The 9,484-nt window shown below is 46.6% G+C and overlaps 1 protein-coding gene across 1 annotated transcript; it reads right to left on the reverse strand.

Annotated features, from left to right (window-relative positions):
• Positions 1-283: 283 nt before the first annotated feature.
• On the reverse strand, positions 284-5,219 carry Prlhr (prolactin releasing hormone receptor). The gene is made up of 2 exons (XM_075975131.1): positions 5,049-5,219; positions 284-4,821 (listed from the first exon to the last, which is right to left on the reverse strand). Exon 2 carries the CDS (start codon positions 4,813-4,815, stop codon positions 3,703-3,705), a length of 1,113 nt encoding a protein of 370 aa, XP_075831246.1. The 5' UTR covers positions 4,816-4,821; positions 5,049-5,219; the 3' UTR covers positions 284-3,702.
• Positions 5,220-9,484: the final 4,265 nt, after the last annotated feature.

A 9,484-nucleotide genomic window follows, 5' to 3' on the forward strand; every position in this document is an offset into this window, starting at 1 on the left:
TTTCCAAGCTACATGTGGGAAATGGTTGATAAAATGCTGACCATTAGATATTTATCTACATTCATGACAGCATCAAAACTCAGCATGAAATACTCCACTTCTCTTTTTGATAGCCTTGTGGATTTAGGCTTTTGTCCCTGGGAAAACCTTAGTACCATAGACTAAAATGCTAGCGTCGTGCAAATTGGGGACAGAGGGTCATAGAAAAGCCAACATGAACAGTTCATCTCTGGAATTAGTAAACACTGATGAAATCTTAGTTGGGCACTAAGTTTTTTTTTTTGCTTGGAATGACTCTGGGTAGATGCATTAATCCCAGAGCTAAAGACTATGCAACCAATGTAATATTTATTATGTCAAACACACTACAAGCCCCAGCCTGAGAAATCTCCACACTGACTCAGCAACAAAAACATCTTACACATAAAGTAAAGAAATCAATGTGTGGTCATAAATCAATTACAGACATGCCTTGGGGAACACAGGCACTCCCAGCCCTTCTCTGGGAGAGATGAACAGTGCATTCATTCACCATCAAGTTACGCTCTTACACAGTGCCTCTGAGGTCAGTTCCTGACCTTGCATCTAAAACACTACTGGATAATCGGGAATGCAGACGAAAGATGGTCGAATAGTTCACAGAGAAAATAAACCTGAAAATGAGCTGCCCTCGCAAAGAGAGCAGCCTGAAATCCATCAGGCAGAAGCTCAAAAAAGGTTGCATCAGTTGGAATATTGTTTACTTCAGCGTCGCCTACCATTGCTACTCCCAGGTCACTATTACCAACACATATTGAAATACTCCTCTGTTGATTTGGTGAGATAAATCTATTGATCACATGCCAAAAGTGAGGTCTGCTGACAATGCTTGCAAAAAGGATTACAGAGCCCCTGTCAGCCTTGGGGAGGCAGGCTGCTGCCGAGTTCCAAGCTGGCTCGGTTCCCAGCTTCGCTCTTGACTCATTTCCTGCAGGAGTAGACCTGGTTACTCGTCTTGGGCACTTGATACTAACCAAAAACAAATTATGAAATACAACTTCTATGTATAAGCCTATGCCGAGTTCCCTGAAACCATCTCTAAGAGATGTTTTTACAAGTCAGCTTGTTTGGCAAACTACTTCCAAACAGATGTCACAACGAGTAACAATTAATTAGTTGCTGGTCACCTGCCATTTTCACAATTTGCAAAGATACTATAAGTATTGCCTAATTCAACACCCCCAGAAAACTTCAAATGTTTAAATTTTTCACTTAAATCATTGCATGACAAACTGGTGACGATCATTCTAGGTTAAGAGGGACACTTTCTTCTCAGAATTGGTGTAGTCTTAAACTAATAAGGGAACTTTTTAACACCTTGACAGTGAAGTCTTGGACTAGTTCATGATGGGAAACTTTATAAGCAGTTCAACTGAAATTGAATAATGTTCCTTCTAAACTGACAGGCTACACAGGAACTGATTGAAAAAAGTTGCTGGGTGAATGCCCAAATATTCTAATCATGAGGATTGTTCTCTAAAGAGGATAGATCAGGTGGATAGACTGATGGAGTATTCAGCTGTGGTGCATAACTCACTGCCAAATTCAAGTACAGATTCTTAACAACTTCGGTAGGTACAAATGAAGACTCACAGGGGCATTTCTGAGCAGCACTAGAAAAATAGCCTTTCTTAAGCTACCGCACCTAGGCTGCACATTAAAGTTTCCAGAAGTGTTTTGAAAAATGCAGACTCTAGGCCCCATCTCAAGCTGATTAAATTTTAAGAAGGAGGTCTTGACAAGGGTTAAGCATCAATGTATTTTGTTTGGTTTGGTTTGGTTTGGATTTCTAAAAACCTTGGGGAATTCTAAGAGCAGCTATGGCTGAGAAACAGCCATTTCAACAAAACGACCAAAATCAACTACATCTCTCCCGAACTAATCACACCTCTTCCTCCATTTCCTGTTCTCTCCACTTGTGCTCATCAAAAGCATGACCTGGCTCTGAGCCTCCACAAGAAGCACAAAAGTCCATCTCTGGGGTGCCTAGCAAGTACAATAGTTGTCTGTAACAGTACAATTCTAATGACGGACTACATCGTTAGAATATAGGTTCTCCATGCTCCAGTCTTTAGATAAAGTTCAAAGTCAGTTAGGTGCTACTGCCAGAGGTAGTTACCATCTCCCATTTTTAACCTGCTTCAACTTTTCTCTGAACATCATTTCCCCGGTCTATGGAATGTAGCTTGGTAGCTACTAAAGACTTCTAGAACTGCCTGGCTCAGGAGCAAATATTCTTGCTGTAGGTGTGAGCCTAGTTGTTTAACCCTTATCATTTTAGTACCACACCTCCTCTCGTACAGCACTCTGATAAATGAGCTAGTCTCTTTCCAAAAGTAATAGAAGAGGAGAGGAAACCTTGTTGAAGAAGCACTAGAACCTCACAGGCTTTTTACAGACACTAATTCCTGCCATACAATTTACAGGGTCTAGGTTAATAGCAGGATTCTATGTATCCTTTCCCAAAGCCCCTTCTCTCACTACCCCAGTGACTGTTTCAGCATACATTGTTGAGGCCCTTGTCCCAGATACATTGCTCATTATCAAAACTCTCAGGAGGTCATTGTGCTGATCCCCAACCCAGGTTCATGCCCAGCAGTCTTCATCTGTTTCCACAACCCTGAAAGGGATTAGCATTTGAACTATACATCTTGTGGATAGGAGTTCATTTTTCTGTGCTATCCTTAAGTAATTTTTTTCCAGCCCTTGGCTTCTGGGCTGATATGTTGCAAGAGTCTCCAGGGAACAGGTGCTGAGCAGTCAGATGGCAGCTGTTGATCAGTTGAAATTCAGCAATTAGAGGCTGCAGGAGAATGCTGTGACACACAGTTTGCACTGAGCATTCACGAAGCCAAACATATGAGTTTCTGTATTGTGTAAACAACACACACACATGCATGCACGCACACACAATGTCTGTATGGTCTCAAATTCACTATGTAACCCAGGATGACCATAAACTCCTGAGCCTTCTTCCTCCGCCTCCTGAGCTCTGGGCTCGCAGGCATGCACTGTCATACCCTGATATGCAGCAAATGAACCCAGAGCTCGGCAAGCTCTCTACCAAATGAGCTGCTTCTTCATCCTTTCAATATAGTAGCTGAGGAGTCAGAAGGGAGACAAAAGCAGCACCTCCTGAAAGATAACCTAAAACTGGATTTTATACTAGAAATTTGAATGGTTTAAAAATTGAAAATCTCTTGGAGCATAAAGGTCTTATTCAGGCAATGTTGAAATCCTAGGTACTGATTTAGGATACATAATTATCTGAAATAATAGACTCCAAGGCCCAGGTTGACAAAACAATCCGTCATTATATCTCAGCTGGGGCCTTTCAAAAAGATAAGCTGAAAATCTTCACCAACCCCAGCAACACATTTAAATCTCACCCACAGTGTAAGCAAGGAAGAAAAAAAGAAAAACTTGCTTCTGAATTATTTTTCTGAACCCAGAGAAATAGCTGGGTTTTGCTTGCAGGAGTCGAAGGAAGAATTGATAAATCTATTTCCCTCTCCCCAGGCTCTTCTGCTCCAAAGCTCACCTAACATTTTACAGAAACACAAAAAAACAGACAGACAGCTGGACAAGAGAACTGGGTGGGAATTAGGTCTCATGTGGGCTAAGGGATATGAAGCTCCCCAGCTCAGGACTGGCGGGGTGACATCAGATGATCACGCTGACGGTCATGCTCTGGCCATGGGGCACAATTTTTCGAGGCCAGGAGAGCAGCATTTTGCGCAGCTCCTCTCTGAAGCTGTCATGCAGCCAGGCGTAGATGAAGGGGTTGTAGCAGGCAGAGCTCATGGCCAGCCAGTGGCAGAGGAGCTGCACCAGTCCGAAAGCGTAGGGGTCGATGGCACGGGGGTCCAGGTCCCGAAGCAGGTTGAAGATGTGCAGCGGCAGCCAGCAGACAGCAAACACCACTACCACCACCACCAGCAGACAGAAGGTGCGGCGGCGACGCGCTCGGTCCCAGTCAGCTTGGCTCTGGGTCACGCTGCCAGGCACCACGCGGTTCCGCAGCTTCACCGACACCCGGACGTAGGACAGGAGGATGGCCAGCAGGGGGAGCAAATAGGTGCCCAACAGCAGCCCCCAGGCATAGAGCTGGCGCTGGCGCTCCTGTGAGCCCCAGAACTCCTCGCACAGGCGTACGTCGTGGGGCTTGAGCTCCACATGGTAGGTGTGCACTGCGGCCGGCAGCGCCAGCACCGCGGATAGCGCCCAGATGCCCAGCACAGCGTAGGCGCTGAGCTTCAGTGAGATGCGCCGACGTAGCGGATGCACCAGAACGACATAGCGGTCCAAAGCAATTGTGGTGAGTGTGAACACCGATACGTAGACGGTGACCGGCTGCAGGAAGAAAACCAAGTGGCACAGGCCTCCACCGAACACCCAACCGCGAGGCTCAAAGGCATAGGCCAGCGTGAGAGGCACGCAGGCGGCGCACATGAGCACGTCGGACAAGGCCAGGTTGCCGATGAGGAAGTTGGTCACATTGTGCAGCCGGCGCACGCGCGCGATCACCAGCACAAGCAGGCAATTGCCCACCAGCCCCACGACCACCACAATGCTGTACAGCATCACGATCAGCCCCTTCAGCTGGTGCACCAGCTGCAGGCTCTGGAAGGGCGTGACTGCTGCAGCGCGGGGGACTGTCACCGACCCGTTGCCCTCTGAGGCCTCTGCGCTCTGGTTGCCTGGAGTGGAGTCAGCTGGCGGCAGCCCAGAAAACAAATCGGGGTCCCCGGGGGTTCCAGTGGGCAGTGAGGTCATGGCCACCTGTCCAAAGGTAATCAAAGTTGTCACTTTCCATCTTCCATCCACCCCTCATGTACCCTCCCCATCACCCAACTCCACTCTTTGACATAACTAGCCCCAGAACATCAAATGCAATAAATGCTGTCCTCCCAGCTCTATAAAATAAACCTAGTACAGGTACTTTAAACCGCTCCTGTTAGTGGCTAGCTCTTGCGGTCCAGGAAGGCAGACCTGAGAGCTGGTCCTACCTGTGAGCTGGCTTGGCTGGCAAGAAAAGACTCTCAAAGGCAGGCGCAGACTGCCTGCTATCCCTCGGGAGTCCTCGGCCCAGATGGCCACTCGAGCTGCTCTCTTCTGCTAATGGATCCAGAAGTACCTAGTGGGCCAGCAGCTTTTGAGGGGTCTGAGAGCTCCTCCCCTCCACCTCTTCCCCCACTCCAGCTCTCCCTTTTATGGAAGATGGAGGTGGAGCATGTTGCCCAACTCTGTGCTTAGAGAAGGGGAGCTGCGTGTGCAGTAGGGATGGAGCCAGGAAGGGGGCAGGGCCAGTAACCTGGGCCCCAAACTCCAGGGGTGATCTCCACTGCGGAAGTGTGCAGTGCCCAGAGAAGCTGTTCTGGAGGGGCGTGTCCAAGGGGGAGGTGAGAGGAGATGCGGGAAGAGTCAAGTTGTGGGGACCAACAGATGCAGTCTCAAGAGGCAAAGGGTAGGAAAGAATGTGGGGATAGAGAAATCTAGATACACTAGGTATGAAAGGAAGACCGGACAGGACATCTCCAGATTCTGCAGAGCTCCAACTGCAGCTGACAGAGTCGCTAGAGTGGGATAGGGAGTCTAGCAGGGCTTTGCTGTGCTGAGTCTGCCGCTGGTCAGGGATTTAAGGGCTGTGGCTCTGCAGAGGACCCTTTGAGCCTTTTGCACGCATTGTGTGCGGTCCCTTTCAAACAAAGGAAAAATTCAGCACCACGGGCAGCTCCCCCAGGGCGCAAAGGGTGTGTGGGTACTGAGCAAGGGGGCGCGCGACAGTCGAAATTACTGCAGCTCCCTGGGTCTGAGGCTTGTTCCCTGGGCCACGGGCTCAGAGAAGTACCGGGTGGAAGTCGAAGAGTTGGTGACTTTGCCTTCAGTGTGGATCAGCACCACCAGGGACCATACCATCTTTATCTCCCTAGCAGCTATCAAACCAGTTTGTGCTTCACAGATTCACTCCAAGATCTGAATCCTGCCACTTCTGGCTCACTCCTATTTCTCAGCTACAGCAACTGTAGGGCTCCTGCTGTCCTAGCAGAGAATTGTTGAGTTCCTGACCTGCTGTCTCTCCTTTTCCTCCTTAAATAAAAACCCTCAGGCCTCTCTGTCTCAGTTTAGCTAGAATAACAAAAACGACATTTGAAAAGCTTAAGTATCATAACCTTTAGTAGCATTGTCACCGACACATAAATCAAGCCGCACAGTGACAGGTCTGTCAGAAAAGGGACTTCGTAACTACTGTTCAGAAGCTGTTGTAGGCCAGGGCTTCAAGAAGAGGCTGAATCCCGTGGTCTGATTACCTCTCTGGTAAGTCCTGCTCTTACCAGGACTTACCAGTAGCAGGTTATCTCACCGTTAAATTTCCAGTGAGTCACTCACACAAGAAGAAAAGCCAGCTATGATACAAAAGCCACCTGTTTGTGTGCCTATTTCCACCCGGCGACCACACCCCCTGAGCCATAATCCATGGAGCAGAAACCAATATGAACTCCTGGTGCTAAGTAGTTCATGTGTGTACTGGGGAACTTTCCAAAAAAGATAATTTACCTCTTGCCAAAACAATGTGGTAAAGGCTCTAGGTAACCACCAATACATGCAAAGCTAAGAAGCTGTAATTTCAATTCAGGTCTGCTTTACTCCAGGAAAAACCTGTTCTCTGTGTGTGTGTGTGTGTGTGTGTGTGTGTGTGTGTCTGTCTGTCTGTCTGTCTGTCTGTCTGTCTGGTATCATTCTTCAAAAGCTGTTGTCATTTTGTTGTTTTGATAGCAGTACTCATATAGGGATCTAGGGATCACTGATTAGCTTTAGGCCGACTGATCAATGATACTCCAAGGATCTGACTGTCTCCATCTCCCCAGCACTGAGATTACAAGTGTGTGCCACCATGCCAGGTGCTTACTGGAGTCCTAGGGGCTGAACTTAGGTCCTCATGCTTGTGAATCAACCATCTTAGAAACTGAGCCACCTCCTCAGCTCCCCACTGCTGTATTTTACTGGCCATGAGTGAATAACAGGTGAACCTGCCCAGACTGAAAATACAGCAGATTCAAATAGGTCTATAGATAGAAGCTCTAGAAAATTGTTTCACCGAGGAAAGCTCCAGAAAATCCCATTGTAAATCCAACCTTATCATGACCAAGTTCAACAGACATGTATGCCTCAACCAAAACATCGCTTCTACTTCATGTATGGGGACAGACTCTTAGCCATATGAACTTCAGGGAATATTTGCTAAGAATGGCTGCTGTGGTCTGAATTAGTATTTCCCCAAAGGCCTGTGTATTAAAGGCTGGGACTCCGCCCTATGGTGCAATGGGGAGGTAACAAAACCTTTAAGAGGTGAGGTTTAGTGGGAGGAAGTTGGGTCACTTGGGATGTGCTTGTCAAAGAGAATTATGGAAAATTAGTCTCTTCCTCCCCCACCCTCTCTGCTTCCTAGAATCAGTAAGATGGGTAACTTGTTCCAATATACAGTACCTGTTATAGTGGCCTGCCTTGCCATTTGCCCCCAAAACAACACAGCCAGGCAATTATGGACTGAAACAAAACCATAAGCCAAAATAAACCTTTACACTCTATACCTTGGTGATCTCAGGCTCTCCATACAGCAATGAAAGGCTGTCTAACACAATGGCAGTGTACGACATGATGCAGAAAAATATAGGACAAAGACAGTGGCAACAAAGACTGGAATAAGGGGCCAGAAAACTTGATTAAAGGTATTCAAAAAGTGTGTGCATGTGTGTGCACATGCATGCGTGGGTGGGTGCATGTGCACATGTGTATGTGCATGTGTGTGCATGTGTGTGCATGTGCATGGATGTGTATGTGTGTATACATGCGTGTGCATGTGTGTGCACATGCATATGTGGGTGTGCACATGTGTTTTCACGCAGTGCGTGTGTGTGCATGTGTGTCTTTGCACATGTGTGTTCATGCAATGCATACATGTGTGTGCATGTATGTGTAATGTGTGTAGTACAGAGGCTAGAATAGGATGTCACCCTCTATCGGTCTCTATGTTAACTTCTGAGCCTGGAGCTCTCCACTCCAGATAGATGGACTGACCAGTGAGTACCTGAGATTTATTTATCTCTTCTTTCCCTCTCCCAAAGCTGGGGTTATAAACACATACCACCATGCCTTGTTTTTCACATGGGTGCTGGAGATCCAAACTCAGATCCTCACGCTGCGCAGCTAAATTTGTGCTTTTGTGCTGAAGTTATCTCAAATACACAGGAAACATTGCAGAAAGAAAGCAATTATTTAAATCTCATCTAAGTCCAGGCAGTCACAGGGCACATAGCTCTCTTGGATATGAGTTCCAGACCTGTCCTTTGTGTGTTCCAAGGTACAGATAGTCCCTTGGCTCATGGGTTGAACCCTTTACCAGCCCTAGAAGACTCTGCCACAGAACAGAGCTAACCACCTTGGTCAGATAACAGCCTGTAGCAGGCAGTGTAGGAACTGATACAACTAACTCATAAAAACTCCATGTGTCTCATTTAGATGGCTCTGAACGGGGCTGAGCAGAGTTCTGTCTGGATTTTTCCTCTTGTCCTATCAGAAGTCAAAAGCTAGACTCAAAGGTCCTGCTGTCCTCTCACCCAGAGGCATCCCTGAAGTGACATTTAAGGCTGCCTCATTTCAATCTGAAGTCTTTATTAAGTCCCAGACCTTTTGGCTGAATGCTTAGTCAAACTCTGACGACATTCTTGACTGTGTCCTGAACTCTGAAGGAGTGAGTGGTGCCAAAAGTCTTGAGTTCAGGGGACAGAGTGGTAAAAACAGTCCTTTCTTGTTCTCATGAATCACCCATTGGACTGTATTCTGGGTAGACCCTAGGCAATCTCAAGGGACAGACAGGGGATACCATGCCCAGCATATCCCTAGAGTAGGAAATACTCAAAACAAGTACACCTTCAATATATAATGTGGCTCTTTGCATGAGATTGACTTTGCTCTGACAAGAATTGCTGGTTTTCAGTCTTGGTCCATGTAATCGTTATTTCCCAGGTGCACAAAGAACAAGGCCAGATGTTGTAAGAATAATCAGGAATAAAATATTTTTAAAGATATTATCATCTAAAATTCTGCAGTTCAGTGAATGAGAGAGAAGTCTACAGAAATTGCCGGGATATATGAACTGTGATAAATGCCATCACGATGTGCAATGCAATAGAAAGGTTAATTATCACTGGGAAGTCATTAACTTTTATAACTTAGAGCTGTGTTCACTGTCATAGATCATATTTATTTAAATGTACATAGGCATGCCACTCTTCCCATGTTTGTGTGTAATGAGTACTACACACATGGGCCCATAATGAACTCCCATAAATTGTTTACATAGCATGAAATGAATGAGAAGAGGTGTTCTTCATGCCTTCAGAAATGTCCCTCTAAATGTTCGCTGACATGTTCTTCAGGCAGA

Source organism: Microtus pennsylvanicus, chromosome 5 (assembly GCF_037038515.1).
Source record: "Microtus pennsylvanicus isolate mMicPen1 chromosome 5, mMicPen1.hap1, whole genome shotgun sequence".
Lineage (NCBI taxonomy): Eukaryota > Metazoa > Chordata > Mammalia > Rodentia > Cricetidae > Microtus > Microtus pennsylvanicus.

Excerpts from the sequence above, each read along its gene's own strand:
- Prlhr (XM_075975131.1), bottom strand. The coding sequence starts at position 4,815 with ATGACCTCACTGCCCACTGGAACCCCCGGGGACCCCGATTTGTTTTCT.